The sequence below is a fragment of the Aethalodelphis obliquidens genome, unplaced genomic scaffold (assembly GCF_003676395.1).
Source record: "Aethalodelphis obliquidens isolate GAN/ISIS:26980383/991018 unplaced genomic scaffold, ASM367639v1 scaffold41, whole genome shotgun sequence".
Classification (NCBI taxonomy): Eukaryota; Metazoa; Chordata; class Mammalia; order Artiodactyla; family Delphinidae; genus Aethalodelphis; species Aethalodelphis obliquidens.
This window is the reverse complement of record NW_020837985.1, coordinates 9,562,860-9,581,211: the sequence shown is the minus strand read 5'-3', so window position 1 is coordinate 9,581,211 and position 18,352 is coordinate 9,562,860. Positions and strand designations below refer to the sequence as shown.

The window sequence follows — 18,352 nt, the reverse complement described above, 5'->3', positions numbered from 1 at the left end:
AACGGGATGGAAGCTGTTAGTGACCTAAGCTCTGCTCTACGCCACCCCCCAATACACACACACACAACGCAACACAATGCTCTCTATTTATACATATACATATACATGCACACGTATATGCCTATGTGATGTATTCTTACGTATATTAGTAATGTTAGTCATATTAAATTCATAGTATTCTTTTTCACATTGCCACACCTCCTGGGACAGCCCATGTTAATTGCTTGCTGTGTATCTTTCTGCAGCACTATCCTTTCACACAGAAATACATACAATTATACACATTTATATTTTACAGATATACACAGGTTGGTTGTTTTTTAAATCTATGAATGCTACTTTAATTTCACACGCCTCTGCATTCTGATTTTTTTGTTTTCCATTTAACAACATATCACAGGCATCCTCAAGCCAGGAGAGATGTATCTGGTTCATTCTTTTCACCGTCTGCATCATATTCAATAGTTCATCATATTCAATAGTGTGTATCTTCATCTAGTCAACCATTTCCCTGTTCATAGACATCTGAGTTGCTTTCAATGTTTTTGCCACAGTAATCAATGCTGTGATTAATACCCTTGTATATATATCTCATGTCAAAGTTGTGCTTTTATCGCTGTGAGATAGATTCCCCTAAGTGAGGTAGATTACCCAAGGGAATAGCATAATCCAAAGGATGCCAGACCCCATTTGGTTGCATTAATGATTCTTTTTTTGTTGTTATTCATTCCAACGAAACTGCCTTATATTCAATAGAGCCAGACAGAGCCCTAGGCTGAGTTGGGTCCTCACCTTGTGTCATGTGCTGGGGCCACCATCCCAGGCTGATGACCTAGAGGACCCATCAGGAGCAGCTTGACAAGGAGGGGTGGGCGGGCCAGGGGGGAGCGTGCTCGACCTCTTCCTGGGTGGCTGCATCCTGTGAGGAGTGATGGCCTCTCTGGTCTGAGAGGAAGTGTCTGCTCAGGCAGATAAATGACCTCACAAGTCCCTCGCACTTTGCTGCGTCTCCACACGAAGCTGCTCTTGCCCTGGGCCTGGTCCACACTTTCCTGGGACGGCTGGGAAGCTCGGGAGCTTGGAAGGCTAGTGTTTGGGTTTCCCTGCCGGGACTCTCTTCATCCCCACGCCTCTCCTTCTCCCAGCCTCCGTGGGACAAGCATCTTTCATGGAGCAGCGGTACCCACGGCCTGGAGCCCTGAAGCTGCAGAGCTCCTGGGGCAGCCCTGCTGGCAGTTTCCCACGGTGATTCCTTCGCAGCTATAATCTGTGGATGTGTCTGTGTTGCTCACAACTCGGCAGGTGTCTTATTTCTGAATCCCACCCACCACTACCACCTCCCAAACTTCTTATAGAGCCTTTCCACATGTAGTTTTTCAGTGACTGTTTTGAAAATAAGCAAGTAAGTCGATGACTCTTGACCAAGGTCAGACTTAGGTCCAGAGTCACTGGGCCGCACCCCGCAGGGGCCCCTGAGGCCTCCTCCCACCTACCTTCACGGCCTTGGCTCTGCTGATGATCCCGTCGTCCTGAGAACTCCCCATGAGCAGATCCACCTTGACCCGTGGAGCTCTCTGCAGTGCTCTGGCTGGAGCTTCTTGGAGGTACTGGCCACTGACCACAGGGCCCCAGTAGTGGAAAGGGCCACTCACGGCCAGAAGCTGCATCAGGTGCAAAGGGGTGTCATGATTTATATGGACTTTGTCCTTTATAAAAATGGTACCGAAATAATCGTTGCATTGCTTCACTTAATCGGGCCTGAACCATAATGAACACCAGCGCTGCTTATTTACCCACAGCTCTACTGGGAAATAAGAGTAACGTGGCCAGACAACAGCCAGGCGGGACACCAGGCGGCAGCGCCGGGAAGGGGGGTCTTGCTCTGACCAGTGGTCGGTCCCTAGGGGAGCATCCCAGAGCCTCCCGCCAAAGTGACAACAGATCCACAGGGAGGAACGGGTAAGCCTGAGCCTGTGGTTGAGTGAGTGAAGCAAGAGATATTGATCGAGGAGGAGGTGCTGGCCAAAGGCAGGATATGACAGGGGAATTCATCAGCTGTAGCCACCATCCAATTAGCCCACATTTGGAGGAGCTGAGGATAAGACCTGCGCCGCGTCTGCAAGTCCAGGCTCATTGCTGAAGGGATTAAAGTGTCAGCTCAGATGACAAGTTATTCCTGCTAGAGTCCCCTTTGTTAATATCAGGGCCAGCCAGAGAGACTGGGGGCTGTGAGCAGGGTCTTTATAGGCTGGAGAAGGAAGCACACAACTGTCCTGCCTAAGGGGGCATGTTGGCCTCGCTCCACTGCAGCCGTGACCATAGTGCTCAGTGCATGTCGCTGTGGCTTGACGGGGTGCCACCAGGGTACCAGCAAGACCCTTTACCTACGTCACTTCATTTTCTTTTCCTCCTCTATAAGGTTCCCATCATTATCCCCATCGTACAGATAAAATCTGATGAGCAGAGAGATCTGCCGACCCTCAGGACCTGTGCTTGGTCCATCACATCCTGTGGCCTATGCACGGCACGGGGGCTCTGGAAATATGCACTCAGTTCCAGCTGGTCACCAGCCTACTGCGTGGCCTTGGGTGGGTCTTGTCTCCTTTCTGGCCTGGTTTCCATTTGTAAAAGATCAGAGGGTGTCCCTCCCAACTCGCGCACAAGTGCCCACCTTGGTCTGGGCGTCATTGAGGACACGGGCAGGCTCCCAGCGGAGGCAGGACACCATTTCTTGGATGGACGAGGTGGGGCAGCCAACCTCCTTCGCCAAAGCAGCTGCCTGCTGCCGAGCCTTCTCCGGACTGATGACAGCGGCGGGGGAGAGCACGGAGCCGCCCTGGAAGACAAAGCAGACTCAGGGCCCAAAGTCTAGATCATCTCCCATCCTTTGCTCAGCCCAGAGACCTCAGGGCCTCATCAGGGCTCTGCATCCTTCTAGGTACGGGAGTCCCAGTACCCTTCCCGGGATACCCACAGGCATCTAGGAAGTCAGAGCTGATCAATATTATATCAACATGTTGTGAGCTCTTGAGTGAGTCTCCCTAGGCCTCAGTTTCTCACCTGTAAAGTGAGAGCAGTGGACCGAGTGACCTTCAGTCTTGGCTATAAACTAAAGTTGTATATTGAGGCAAAGAGTTGATGGTGGTTGAACAGGGACAAATATTAGAACTGTCCCCTGAGAAGAGGACTCTGCAAAAGTGGATACATCCCACCAGCACCTCCTGGGGGCTCCTTAAAGAGCAAGATTTCCTGGCTCAGTTAAGCTAGAGTTGGACTTTAAAATAGATGCCCACTCAAAGGTGATGGAAACACAGTCATTGTGAAAGTAAATTGTATCAGCAAAGTCATTGTAAGTCTCCGTACAAATTTCAGGTCTCTGGGAGCATTTCCTCTCTAAGAATGCAGGTGATGGTTACTGGGTTCTAGGACATGGCTCTCCGGGCCTGGACTGTTGGTGGAACTGGGTCTTCTGCCAGGGGTGGAAGAGGTGAGCTGAGTGGGGTCTTGACCAGGGTAGGACCCCGGGGCCCATCCTCTGTGGGTCACCCCTTCCCTCCAGCTCAGACACGGGCTACTGCCCACCATGGAATCAGGGACAGTCTGGGACTGGACTGCTGGTACCGCTACCATTACTCGTGATGCTGCCACTAATAATAGTAACAGAACGGCCATCGACTGGGGACTTAGACTATCTCGAGAGCTTCCGCCTTTTTATCTCATTGGATCCTCATTAGAGATGTGTACATTAGCGGCTGTTCCTGTCTCCATTTTATAAATACAGAAAGAAAGAAATAGGGAAATTAAGTAGCTTGGCCAAAAATCTTATCAGAGGTGGAAACAGCCTGTGGCTTCAGACAGCTGGGCTCCAGAGTCTGCTGTGCTCCAGGGCCTTGGGCAGAACGTGGAAAGCTCTAGATCTATGACCAGCCTCTGTAATGAGGGGCAGCTGGGCTGGAGAGTATTGGTCATGGGGCACTTACTGCTACCTGCCAGGTGGTCCCCCTCCCAAGAACCTTTTCTGCTTTGTCTCATGTAATCGTCACAACCAGAATACAAGGTAGGTACAGCTGTCATCCCCGCCCTGTCGACAAGCAAACTAAGACTCCAAGAGGAAACGGAGAATCCTCACTTATCAAGTCCCTAACATATACCAGGAGCTGGGAGCTTGGCAACCACAGTTTACAAGTACTTCACATGTATTAACTCAGTAAATCCTCTCCACAGCCCTGGGAGGTAAATATTATTTATGCCCTTATCTTAGAGAGGAGGAAAGTAAAGCACAGAGAGGTTCAGTATCCTGTCCAACACCATACAGCTGGTGAGTGGCAGGGCCAGGACCCCAGTCTCAGCAGCCCACCCCTGGGCTCTGCTCTCAGCCCCACGTGATGCCATGTGTGTTTGCACATCCAGAACAAGAAGGTGTGTCCAGGAGCTGAAGTGCCCCCCTTGCTCCAATGTAAAGAGAACACTGAGCTGGCTGACTCTATGGTATATGTTTCCATTTTAGGCCCTACCCTGAGCTAAAAATACCAGCAACACAGAGCTCGGTTTCCTCATACGTGAAATGGGTTTACCAGCAGGTGCGGCTCTCTCTGGGTCTTTGAGAGGGTCGTTGAGGTAATGCAGAGGAAGCACTCTGGAAACTGTAAAGTGCGGTGCCCATGCTCCCCTGGGTCGTTGTGTTCCTACCCACTGTGTAAAACAGACAACAGACAGAGGTCTAGAGGGGGGGGACACCGACCCTCCTGAAAGCCTGCTGGACGAGTTTCCTGAAATAGGGAGTACATTCCAGCGCTGCCCCCAGGAGGTCCCAGGGGTCTTCATGCTTCAGGTCAGGACTGAGGGTCACGGGCAAAGCACGGGCACCGCAATGACAATAGGCCGCCCTGAGGGTAGACAGAGAGCTGAGGGCAGTACTGGGCCAGGCAGCTGCCCAGAGGGCAGGCAGCCCTCTGACTGGGGCCTGAGGCCTGGGGCTGGGCCTGCCCACACGGAACGTCGAGGGTCCAAATCCCAGAAGCTAAATGCAGTGAAAGTAGAAGCTCTGTGCTCCAGACCCGGCCCCAAGTCTGCAGGCTGACTTCACACGTTCCTCAGCACCTTTCCTCCTGGGCACCTTGACACAGAAGTATCGATCCACGTGGTCCCTCTGGGGCGGCTGAGATGCCCAAGAATCACAAGAGCCAACCTCGATGGAGCGTTTCTGTGTGTCCTCAGTATCCAACAGATATTAATTTACTTAAGCCTCACTACCATCCCATGGGGCAGGGGGAATTAGCACCCTATTTTGTAGAGGAGGGGGTTTCAGGCACAGAGAGGCTCTGTGGACCTCCAGCCAAGGGCTCTTGCTCTGAGCTTCAGCGTCTACAAACCAGGGCGAGTCCTAAGCAGTGATAAAAGTAATATGCCAGCCAATGCCAGCCAGCCTGGAGCTCAGCAATGGTGTCAGCAAGTGAAGGTCATGATGGTTGAACCCTGACGTGGAGTCCCTGTGCCCATGGGATTATCCTTCCAACACTGAGAATGTCAGCCTTTCTGAGAACCACTGGATGTGTTCAGTCTGAAGGGAAAACACACACACACACACACACACACACACACACACACACACACACACACTAATACACACTCACGATATTCAAGGTTAAAGCCCCATGTTCTAAAGGGCGCTTTGAGCTGACGAAGTGCAGAAGGATGAGGTGGGCCTCTGAGCCTGCTCTGCCCACAGAGAGGCTGCGAGGAGGTGCGGACTTCAGGATGGGGCCCTCTAATGCGTTCTACGTTTTCTACAGATGTCAAAAGCCAGAGTCCCTGATATGGTGAGGAAGTGGTTAAAGGCGTGGGTTACACTGACATTGCAAGAGAGAACTCAGGGAACTTTCCTGTCTTCAAGGACTTTGTTTTAATCGATCTTTCTGAAGGAAACCACATTCTTCATGGAAAATCAGTGGTTAAACAAGCCAACGGCCGGCTCAGCCCTCACTTTGAAGCACTTGGTTGAAGACGGAGAACTGGGGGCGGCAGGAGGGTGTGGTGCGCAGAGTCGTGCAAAGAGCGGGGCCTTTGGGGGCAGAAGGACCAGGTTCAAACCCCGACCCTGATGCTCGCTGATGTAGTGACCTTGGGCAAGTGAGTGACACCTGGGGCCTCGGTTTCCTCATCTGTGAATGGGGACGACGAACCTACTCCACAGGTCATGGTGAAGATGCCCAGAGGAGGTGGCTGCGTCTTCCCCACGGCGGGAGGTGAGGTCCCTACTGCTGTGAGCGCCACGGGGCTCAGGGGACCGGGGACCGGCAGCAGGGTCTCTCCAGCCTGCCTGTCACGCCAGCCATCCATCCCCAGCCCTGGGCCCGCGCTTTATCTAAATCTGATCTAGCTATCGAGTGGCAATGAATTTCCGCTTGCTGTTTTTTTTAACTTTAAAAATAGTGCAGGGCAAAACCACAATTGCTGACCACTGCTTTTTCTTTCTGGAACCTCTGAACACAGGAAGGTGTCTTGACCTCAGCCAACCACTACGGTCACCTGAGAGTCAGGGCATGCCCCTGGCCAACCACGGGCACAGAGCACATGCTCATAGACAGAAAGACACACTCACAGTACAGCCATGCACACATACAGTCACGCACAGACACACACATTGCAGACACACACAGACTCACACTCAAAAACACACACTCTCACACAGAGACACAGATAGAAAGACACACACAGATACACTCAGCCACACACAGACACACCAGACTTTTCTTGAAATGGACACCTCCATGAGCCATTCACAGGTCTTCCCCAGAAAGCACCAAGGAGGGGGGAGTTTCTGTAACAAACACGCCGTCCCAGGAGGGCCTGGTGGCCCTCTCTTAGGGGGATAGGTGAGTCCAAGGAAGTGGCTCTGGGTGGCAGGTGAGCCCTCCAGGAGGTGCCCGTTCCTTCTCATCTCCTTCCTCGAGTCCGTCACCTTCTGCCACCCGTCCCCCCCGCAATGGATCCCTCACCCGTGAGGGGGCCAGTGATGTTACCTAATGGGGAAAGAGGGGGTGGGTGGGAAGCTGGGCGCCCGCCGGGGGCACAGTGTGGAATCAAGGAGTTAATTCACGCCGAGCCCTTGCGAAGGTGCCCTGCATGTAGATGTAACAATGATGGCAATAATTCTCATTTAAATAGCACTCACCATGTGCCACACACGCTAGGAGGCTGTGCACATAGAGGCTGGTTTACACCCAAGAACAACCCTACGAGGTGGGGACAGGGTTATCGCAGCCTTACAGGTGATGAAACTCAGGGCAGAGATCAGGCTCCTTGCCCTGAGTCTCACAGCTGGGGAGCGAGGGCACCGGGATTTGAACCCAGGCAGTTGGCTCCTTAGCAGCATGTTCTAACCTTGTGAGCCCTCAGTCTTATGCCTCTGGTCACCGGTCCCTTTCTGTCCCTTGTGAATGTGAGGCCAAAGCAAAGTGGAAGGTCATGGCTCCGGGCCCGGGCAGACCAGGGTTTCGACCCCAGCTCCACCCATTGCCATCTTGCCAAGTCCCTTTGTCATTCTGAGCTTCCAGCTCCTGATCTGAAAAATGGGGATATTTTGGTGAACACTCATGGGGCTGGTACGCAGAGTGAGCGAGATGATGGATGCAAACTACCTAACGTGGAATCATCACTCGATGAAGTTAGTTATGATCATCGTGATGAATGCTGTTACCCAGGTATTTTACTCCTACAAGTTGACGTACTATCATTTGATATTATCATTATCAAAGTCACTTACTTAAACGTGTGGTTACAAACCTAGTGACAGGTAGCGAGTCCCCTGTAACCTCTGTCTTGGATTTCTGCTCACATGCACTTCCTACTTTTTGAAAATACGGACTATATCCATAGGACACACATGTTAGTGGCCTCAAGATGAGTCTGTCTATCATCAGCGTCAAGAGAGAGCCAGGAATTCTCATGCTTTCAAAGTTCAGAGCGGGGAGAGCTTTCTGAGCATGAGGGGGGTCCAGAGGAAACTGCACAGAAGTAGGACTTGAGTGGGCTTTGATGGGAGGAAATGATTAGAGAAAAGGAAAGAGGCCAGGTGGCCACTCTTGGGGGGGAATAGGCGGGGATGGCAGGTGAACTCAGGGGTCTGATTACCCAAGGGAGCCGTAGGGGGTAGCAGCTCGTTGCAAGTAACCCAGCATCCCCAGAACAGGACTTAGAACTCAGAAAAATATGTACTGAATGAATGAGCCAGTGGCTGTGTAAGTGGATGGGTAGATGGATGGATGGGTGGATGGATGGACCAATTAATTCTCCTGGGTGAAGAGAGGCATGGGCATATAGAGGTAGTGAGGAACAAAAGGGAGAGGGCTTTAAATCCAGCCTAAGCAAGAGGTGCAATTAGAAGGTAGTAAACCCCAAGATACAGGACAGGTATCTCACAGGCGGTGAGGAGTCAGTAAAGGCTTCTGAACAGGTGTTAGAGAAGGTATTTTAGGAATGTCCTTGAGTCATTTGTCTTTGCATCTCGATGCTGAAAGTAGTCATAGCTTTCAATAGCCTCTCCGCCAATGAGACTCGAAGCTTCCTGAAGATGAACTTCTGATGGCAGAGGTTGGGATGGTTATTCCTTTACCCCAGGAGCCTAGCACAAAGCTTGGCATACGGCAGACCTTCGCTAAACATTGGTGAGCAGGAACTCAAAGGAATGGCTGGATGGTGGATTGACCGCCAAGTGGGACGAATGGGAGAGGTGCTGTCTGAGGCAGGAAGTTCAGCAGAGGCTCGTGTGGCCAGAGGAGAAAGGGGTGAGGCGTGATCCAGAGCATCACTGCCACTGCCCTGCATAGGACCCTCTCCTAGGAACGGGCCCAAACCTGGAAGGTTGAGACCAGAATGTTGGAGACTAGCCAGACTGGGGGACACCATCGAGGCGGACAACTCAGAGAGAATTCTGCAAACTAAAGCAAGAGATAGACTTTTTAAAAAACCTTCTGTACAGCCAAGTTAATATTAGTATTCTCTTGAATCTTTTCTACACCGAAATCGTCTTATTTTCTTGATCCCTAAAAGCATGAGTTTTAGTCTAATTTGTAACACTTCGAGTTTGGCAAAATTTCAGTCAAAGGGATGATAATTAACACAACTTTCATCTTGAAACCCTAGTCCGAGGGCATAAGAGCACGCTTCCCCCTTCCTCTTCTTCTTAGGAATCAGCAGTTCTTGTTTTCAGTTGGTGAAAGCCCAGGGAATTGGGATGAGGAAAAAAAGCTGTATCTTAGCCCTTGTTAATGTCCTTCGAATATCAGACGAGGTGTTGCCCTTGCCTCGAAGCACCTTAACACCAAGTACAGGGATGAATCGTAGCCTAGGGGAGCGCGTGAAAGGCAAGGCTGGAAAGAGGCTCCGTGAGTACTTCCCGTCTTACAGAAGTGTGTGTGTACGAAATACATCACCTCTCTAAGCCTCAGTGCTCTCCACTATCCAGCCTCACAGCCTTGTTGCAAGAGGTGTACAAAGCGCGCTGTGTGAGGAACTCAGCACGGGGCCTGGTGCAGAGCACACGCTCACCCCTGGCTTCCGTTCCTTCTCTTCCCCTTAGTTCTGTGGGTCCTCCCAATAGGACAACAGCTCGCCAGCCCTTTGGTGACTAATTCTACCTTGTCATTCTCTTTAAACCTTTGAAAGCAACTTCCAGTGTGGAAAAGTGGGGTAGCGCTTCATAAATTGCAGCTGATGGCAGGAGTCAGAACCTGCAGGAAAGACAAACAGCCTGGTCCCTCTGAGGCGCAGGGAACAGAGCAGGAGGTACGGCTTCACGGCCAGGTCTGCTTCCTCCTGGCCCTGGGACGCCTGCTAAGCCCTCCGCAGCCTCTCTCCACCTCCGTCTCTCCATCTTTACATAACTTGCGTTAAAACATTTTTTAAAAAGCTTCTGGCCACACCACGCAGCATGTGGGATCTTAGTTCCCCAGCCAGGGCCTGAGCCCCCTGCATTGGAAGCACGGAGTCTTAACCACTGGACCACCAGGGAACTCCTGCTCCATCTTTATATAACTTTTAAAGGGAAGTGGAAGGGAGTTAAATGTTTACAACGTACCTTCTAAGAGCCAGTCACTCACGCACATTTTCTCATGTGGTCCCAGCAACAGCCCCGTGTGGACCATCATCCCCACCTTATAGATGGAGGCTCAGAGTGGGCACGCACTTTGTTCAAGGTCTTGGGACTAAAAGCAGCAGAGCCAGGGTTTAAAGCTTGCACTGTCTCTCCCCTACACTGTCCTACCTATGGCTGGAAACAACGAGAACTCAGCCCATCACACCCTTATTTTCCACGCCACTCGGGGTGGCTTATGGGTGATGACCCGTAAGCAAAATCTTTGCGAGGGTGGCCAGGACAGAGAGAGGAAAGGCGGGGAGAGTCTGGCTTCTCCTGTGTCCGGAGTGCCGAATGGGGAAGAGTCACACAGGACGGCTTGCAAAGGTCCCTTGTCATGCCCTCGTTATGTCTGCAGCCTGGAAAAGCCACACAGACCAGAACCCACCCTCGGTCACTTTGATGTGCATTTACAACTGTCCCACACCCTGCTTTATACAGAGCGCTCACTCCATCTCATTTCAGTACGCTCACCCACTGATGAAGTAGGAAGAACCAATAGTATTTAAAAAGAAAATACATTACTTGTTTAACCACTCTTTTGTACGTTCCCTACTTCATTCCAAAAAGATATTGGGGTATACTCAGGAAAGGGTGTCAGAGAAGTTTAGCAAGCTACTGGTACCAAGTGAAGGAGGTTAAGAAGCCAGATTTCCTGAACCCCAAAATGCTGTGGCTTTCCCATGATGCCATGCTGCCTTGATGGAGGGCAGGGGTCCTGTGAAATTCACGCCATCTCCCCACTGCCTATCACTCCACCAGGCTCTCTGCATAGCCCAACTTTGCCAATTCCCAGAGTCCCCTATTAATTCCAGGAGAGGGAATGATGGGTGAGTTTTATGGGCTTTTTACACTTTTCAGAATATTCTAACTTTTCTCCAATGAATTTATATTACTTTTAATTAGAAAGAATTTTAATTACATTTAAAAGATCAGTTCCATACTAAAACATAACCTGACTCTTGTCAAGAGGAAAGCAGCCATAGTCACTGATCAGTGGATGAGTGGCAAGGCCAAGACCATGGAAGAACACTTGGCAGGGGAAATAAGAGGAAGACCCCCGAGGGCGGGAGAGGCCGTCCTGACCGAGAGGAGTGGTCCCAAGAACAAGCCTTGCGTCATCGCATCACAGGTCTGCCTAAATGGCAATCTTCTTCACACCCTGGAAAAAAGCTAACGTGCATTGTCCTACAGCCATCGGTGTCACCTGTTTAGTTAAAGGCAGAATGACAACCTTTGCAATCTTTAAAGCAAAAACAGCGGCACAAAAGTCTATGGTAGAAAATACAGGCGAACAAAACAAAGAAATTTAAAATTACTTACTGTCCTCTCAATCGTGACTGCTAAATACTGTTATCCTCCTAGCATGTATCTTCCGTGTGTGTGTGTGTGTTATAAGTAGGAAACAGGTTAAATCATATTGATTTTGAACTTGTCTTTTTTTATCTCACAGTCCATTGTGAATACCAGTCTGTGCTGATACCTAGCCATTTAGGAGATTTTCTAAAGCCATCGTGCATCAGGTATTTAGGCTGTTAGGGAGAGAGTCATGGAGAGGTTAGGAGCAGCTGCAGGTCACACTTGGATGCAAAGCCCTGCTCTGCTTTGTACTTTTTGATTTGGACTCTTCCTTCATCTGTAAGAAGGAGTGTAATGATGCTGAGAGTTTCCCTAGAGGACTGTTGTAGTGAAAAATAAGATGATTTTCCTATAACAACAGGGTGCATTACACATGTGAGTATTCAGTAAACGATAGCTTTATTGTTTCTAGTTTTATGATGTTTTAGACAACACTGAAATGCACATCCTTGTAGCTAAATCTATTCACATAGCCATCATGATTTTCATATACAAAAGAATTACTAGGTCGAGAGGTATACATATGTTTTTTCTGCGAGATAATGAAAATGTATTGAATGAGCAGTTTACATAATATTTTAATCGTTTCCCAATAGATACCATGTGAAAACATTTATTAAATGGAAATATTTTTGTATTGTATATGTATGATAAACATTTAGATAGTATTTTAAACCATGTTTCTCGGTCCCTATAGCTAACTTTTTAAAAATGGTTTTAGGGCTTCCCTGGTGGCGCAGTGGTTGAGAGACTGCCTGCCGATGCAGGGGACATGGGTTCGTGCCCCCGTCTGGGAGGATCTCACATGCCACGGAGTGACTGGGCCCGTGAGCCATGGCCGCTGAGCCTGCGCGTCCGGAGCCTGTGCTCCGCAACGGGAGAGGCCAAAACAATGAGAGGCCCGCGTACCGCAAAAAAAAAAAAAAAAAATGGTTTTAATGAGCTATAACTCACATACCAGACAGTTCACTCACTTAATGCATACAATTCAATGGTTTTTAGTTATATTCACAGAGTCGTGCAACCATCACCATAATCTAATTTTAGAATATTTTCATCATCCCACAAAGAAATCCTGTACCCACTAGGAGTCAGTCCCCATCCCCCACCCTCACTCCCTGCCCCTGGAAACCACTAACGTACTTTCTCATTCTGAACATGTCATATAAATGGAATCACACAACACCGTGGCCTTCTGTGTCTGGCTGCTTTCACTTCATCCATGTTATAGCATGGAAGCGTCAGTACTTCATTCCTTTTGGTTGCTGAGTAATTCTCCACTGCCTAGATATACGATTATTTTGTGTACCTATTTATCAGCGGATGGACATTCGGTTGTTTCTACTTTTTGGTGATTATAAGCAATGCTGCTGTGAATATCCGTGTTTAATTTTGCGTCTGTGGTTATATGTCTTCATTTCTCTTGGTTGTATTCCTAGGAGTATGTATGTGTGTATGCTGGGTCATATAGTAACTCTATATTTAACCCTTTGAGAAGGTGCCAACATGTTTTCTGAAGCAGCTGCACCACTTTATATTCCCACAAGCAATGTACGAATGTTCCGATCTCTCCACACCGTCACCAATGCTTTGTCTTTTTTATTATTATTATGGAAATTTTAGTGGGTATGAAGTGGTATCTCATCATGGTTTTAATTTGCATTTCCCTAATGTCTATGATGTTGAGTATATTTTCATGTGCTTATGGGCCATTTGTGTATCTTCTTTGGGGAAACATCTATTCAGATCCTTTGCCCATTTTTAAATTGGGATAATTTGTGTTTTTGTTACTGAGTTATTAGTGTTCGTTGTATATTCTGGATACAAGTCCCTTATCAGATATATGATTTGTAAGCATCTTCTCCCATTCTGTGGGTTGTCTTTTCACTTTCTTGATGGTATTTTTTGCAACACAAAAGTTTTTAGTTTTGGTGAGACCCAATGCATTTATTTTTTTCTTTGCTGTTTTTGCTTAACCCAAGGTTCAGGAGCCCTGCCTAGCATTCTAACTATACATATTTTTAAAACATTTTTTATAACGTGCTGCCAAAATGCCTTACAAAAAGGCATTATTATTTGCAAACTTAACCCACCAACCAACCGTGTCTACACGTGGAAGAAAGAGGAGGAGATGCCAGCAGGTAGTGGGTGGCTGCTGCGTTGCACGCCCTTTACATCATCTTCTAAACCTCGGAACTGGGGAGAGAAGGCTGTGTCCCTTTTGTGAAAGAGGCACAAAGCCTCAGACAGGATAAATGACTTGCCCCAAATCACCCACTGCTTCCGAGTTGGATTCAGTCTGTTTGTCTCCAAAGCAGCTGCACCGTCCGGCCTCCCTATGCCAAAGGGAATAGGGACCAGGCAACTATCTGCTCTCAGCCTCCCTTCTCCTGACACCTTTGGCAAATGGTACTCTCCACGGGACCTGGCTACAGATCGTCCCCTGTACCTGGATGCGCTGTGTGGAGGCCTTGCCCAGGTATCCGCTGTGGGGAGCCCTCCCGGGTCGGGGAGCCTCCTGGGCACTTGCTCAGCCTTGGCTTGGCCCCTTTAGAACAGAGCTTGCTCTCCTGTCATGTTTCTCCTCCAGGCTCTTGGAGACTTGACAAAATGCCTTTCTCCATCTGTCACAAACATTACATCCAACGGCCTCAGTCACCTTCTGGCTGTAAGAAACCATTTAAACTCTTGGCACTTGAAAAGTACTGCTTTCCTAGGCAAAGGTATCACCCTTTAAAAGTGACACCCTGAGTGATGGCCAAGGCAATGGCTGCCCCCTTATTTCAAAGGGAATTGAAAAGGCAGGCTCCTGAGCATTTCTCCCTGTTCTCAACAAGCAATTCATACATACACGGTGGGCAGGTGTCGCTTTTTAAAAATAATATCAAAATTATAACTTGTAAAAGTGCCTAGATGTTTCTTCCTAGTCATGTGTTCCTGTGGCTTTGTTTCAGGGACCAGCTGGCCCAGAATAGTGCCTAGGGCAGCTGGGACTGTGTGGAAGACAGGGCAAGTCTTGGCCTCGGAGGATGTCAGCCTAGGCTTTCCCACATTCTTATCCTTTGGCTTCGAACAAATCAGTCACCCCTTTAAGCCTCAGTCCCCTCAACGATACAGCACGTACCTCACAGCCTTATTGCAAGAGGTGTGGGAAGCACAGTGTGAGGAGCTCAGCACGGGGCCTGGGGCAGAGCAAACGCTTCACTGGCTTCCGTTCCTTCTCTTCCTCTTAGTTCTGTGGGTCCCCCCAGTAGGAATGGTAGCCCTTTGCTGACTAATTCTACACTGTCGTGCTCTTAAAAATTTTGAAAAGCAAAACCAGTGTAGAGAAGTGGTAAGAACACGGGCTTAGAAATCAGAGAGATTTGCGTTTGAGCCTCTGCTCTGTCCCTTAGTGGCCTTGTCGTGTTCATAGTGATGCATCAGTGAACTTCACCAAATCAGTGAACTTCACCAAATCCATTTTGTAAAGTCGGGATTTTACTCATCCCTCTTAGTTTTGTTGTGTGGGTTGGTGACATCAGGTTACATGAATAAATGGTACTGACGGCAGCTCTGGGGGTAGCCAGCCCTTGCCCAGGGCTGCACTTGCACATCTAATTTCAAGGTGGAAAGATGGAGGGGCGAGAGGCACAGCCTGGATTCCCAGCCCAGAGGAAGCTGGCCTAGAACCGAAGCCTGGCCACTCTGCCCCACGGGAGAGACTGAGCTGCCTGTTTTCCCTGTAAGTTTGACTCCACACTCAGCTGTGGTACGTGAACTTCCCCACCAAACGTGAGCAGCTAGAAGACAGCAGAGCCCAGCCCAGACATCCAGGAGTGCAAAAGCCACGTCTGATTACTAGTTTCCTCCCCGTCACCCCCGACTGCCTCCCTCTCTCCATCTCCCCCTCCTTTGCTTTCTTCCTTCTCCCTTCCCCCCTGGAGTAAATGGCCCCGATCAGCTCCTGACCCATAGAAAGGGCTCCCTGTGCCTGCCCTGGAGAAGCACAGTGTGTGTGGAAGTTCTGAGACTCTGGCAGGTGTGGATGGTCTTGTGTGTGCAGGAGGGGAACTGGCTGGGGGATAGGGTGTCCCCTCAGGGGACAGTAGCAGCAGGAGGGGTGACCTGGGCTGCGTGGACATGACTGGTGGTGACTCTGGGTGGAGCGAGCAGAGCAGAGAGGAGGGGTGTGGCCGGTGTGGGTGTGACATCCCTGGAGAGGTCAGCTGAGGAGGGGCACCTCGGCAAGAGCCTGTGCTGGGAGGAAGGGCACTGGCCCAAGAGGGCCTTCCTGGGTGCCACGAGCGAAAGCGTGGGGAGGGGGCTGCCCCAGGGAGCTCAGTTATAGGGTGCTGGGCTCAGGTTCCAGGATGGGAGTCCCTGTGCTGGCCACAGAGGGTGGGGAGGAGGCCTGGAAGGAAGGGTCGCACCGGAAGTGGACTGTCCAGGGTTCCTGTAACGTCCGGGCCACAGAGGCCACTGTGGACTTGCTCTTTGAGGTTGCAGAGGGCGAACTGTCTGGACAACCAGCTGAAGTGAAACCCGCGACCCGGGCCTGTCCTGGCGGCTGTGCCTTCGGGCCTGAGCCTCACACCCCAACCCTCCCGCACTTGGCCTTGTGTGTTCAGTTGGGCCTGGCATTTTCCACTGCCCACTTCCTTATCTTGTATTAGCTCTAGCTGGGTGTGAAGTCTGAGCCCAGCGCCCGCCCTGTAAACGAGGGTAGCCCCGGGGCCCATCATTCCGGCAGACCCGCTCCCCAAACTTTCCCGTGTGGATAATCCCAGGGGACTCTGGCTAAGGTGCTGATGCATTGCTAGGAACTAAATAGGTACCCTCCTGAATCCTTGCCCCAGCTGAGCTCCCGGAGTCCATGTCACATCATTTGCAACTCCATCCCCTTCAAATTTGTCAGGGAAAAGAAGTATAAATTATTATACAGTGTAGAAAAAAGAATGGGCTTTGGGATTAGAGAAATCTTCCTGAGTCCTGAGCTGACAACTCGGTAAGTGGCTTTACTCCCTGGGTCTCAGTTTCCCCACCTGTAAAATGGGTATATAATAGTGTCTCAAGGTACGGCATCGAGAGCATGGGCCGTATGTCAATTATTAGCCCAGGTTCAAGTCCAGCATCCCCTGCCTACCAGCTGTGTGTCCTCAGGAAAGCTATTTACACCCCCCGTGTCTCAGTTTCCTCAAATGTAAGATGGGGGTAAGAAGGATATTTACCTCACTTGCTTGTTGAGATGAGCTGGTGACATAAAAGGTAATGTGCTTACATGTGTTAGGTTTCTAATAAACAGTAGCTGTCATTAAACTCAGAATTGATATTTCAAAGAGTTCTTGCAAAACTTAAATGAAATAACAGGTTTGAAAAATACTTTATAACCTGTAGAGCACTGTCAGAGATCGGTTATTATTATTTATAACATTATTGCTACTCAAACTAAAATTTAAAAAAATAGTGAAATTTTCTCCAGTCTAAAGAAGCCTTTGGGGTTGAAATTCTGTTTTGGCCGAGGATATTTTAAGCAGCTGAGCTTGTCTGTCCTTTCCTATCCCTCCTTGGCGGCCTGATGATGCTGGGTATAATTAGCTGTGGCTCAGTAAAGGCTGGCTGACAATTTCACACCCATCCAGTGGCTTATAAATGGATGACACCGTTCTAAATTACATCAAGGCCAGCTTTGAGCTTGTTCTTGAGAGGAGAACCACAGAATCTCGTCACGCGTGAAAAGCCTATCTCACAGAAGTGTTAAGGCATCAGAGAATGAGCAAGTTAGAAGTTAGAAAGGGGACTTTAATAAAAGCCACAACCATCCTGTGATAGATCGTAACCTCCTTTCGTGCCATTAAAGCACATTTTGAGGTGTTTGGGTGAGTTTAATTGCTATTATTGTTTATGAGATGAAAATACAGGGGCAAAGCAGTTAAGAGGTCTGACTCTGGTCATGCTGGGAAGCTAATCACAGAGGCCTGATCTCTAAATGTCTGTCCAGCTGTTTCTACCAGCCCAGGGACACAGCCTGCTCTGCTGCTAGAAGCTAGTCCTTTATCAGGATAATTCCAGGGGCATTTTTGAGCCCCTCTTATATGCCAGATGCTGCAGGGAATCTGAAGATGATTAAAACCCTCAGAAAGTTTGTCATCTACAGGGACGGGAGTTTTTTTGTTTTTTTACTCCCTCTCTCCCACCCTGCAATTCTCCCTCCCTCCCCTTCCTGCTTCCTAGTAAATTCTTGACGGCCACTTTGGCCATGCAAGGTACTAGTGCTAGGTATCAAGCACTGGCAAAACAGGTAGGTTCCTTGCCTTCATGGAACTTAACGGTTCTGGAAGTCAGACCAACATGGAGATGGGAAAGGGAGATGTTAGGGATACCCTTGAAGAAATTCCCTTCATGGGGCCTGATACCACCAGATGCCACTATGCACCCCCTCTTCTTTCTCTTGGGGAGACTGCCTCTTGTCTTTGTTCTAAGTGGAATTCACAAGGATCTCTGTGCCCGTCCCCTAAGACTGACTATATATTTGCCTCAAGGGAAGATAACCCACAATGTTTCCCAATTCCTTGTTAAGAACGCTCTTCGTTTAGAAATGATGCCTTGTCTCCTCCTTTATGCTTCTACTAGAGTCTTGGTCTCCTAAATAGGGTGCACGAGACAATCCATTGGAGCACAGGAAGAAAATTCTAAAATAGTTACTTATAAATATCACTTAAGTAGCCTTAACCTTTTAAAACATTTTTTTAGGGACTTCCCTGGCGGTCCAGTGGTTAGGGCTCCGCGCTTCCACTGCAGGGGACATGGGTTGGATCCCTGGTTGGGGAACTAAGATCCTGCAGACAGATGGTACCACATCTTCCATCCCTCCTCCCC

General features: G+C 49.3%; 1 protein-coding gene across 1 annotated transcript in view; it reads right to left on the bottom strand.

The window, feature by feature from the left end:
• Positions 1 to 18,352, bottom strand: part of TG (thyroglobulin) — a 242,372-nt gene that overhangs the window by 33,446 nt on the left and 190,574 nt on the right. The window contains exons 42-43 of the mRNA XM_027132515.1: positions 2,672 to 2,836; positions 1,494 to 1,661 (exon numbers count right to left, since the gene is read on the bottom strand). Of these exons, the coding sequence (XP_026988316.1) occupies positions 1,494 to 1,661; positions 2,672 to 2,836 (333 nt within the window). The remainder of the gene's footprint in view (positions 1 to 1,493; positions 1,662 to 2,671; positions 2,837 to 18,352) is intronic.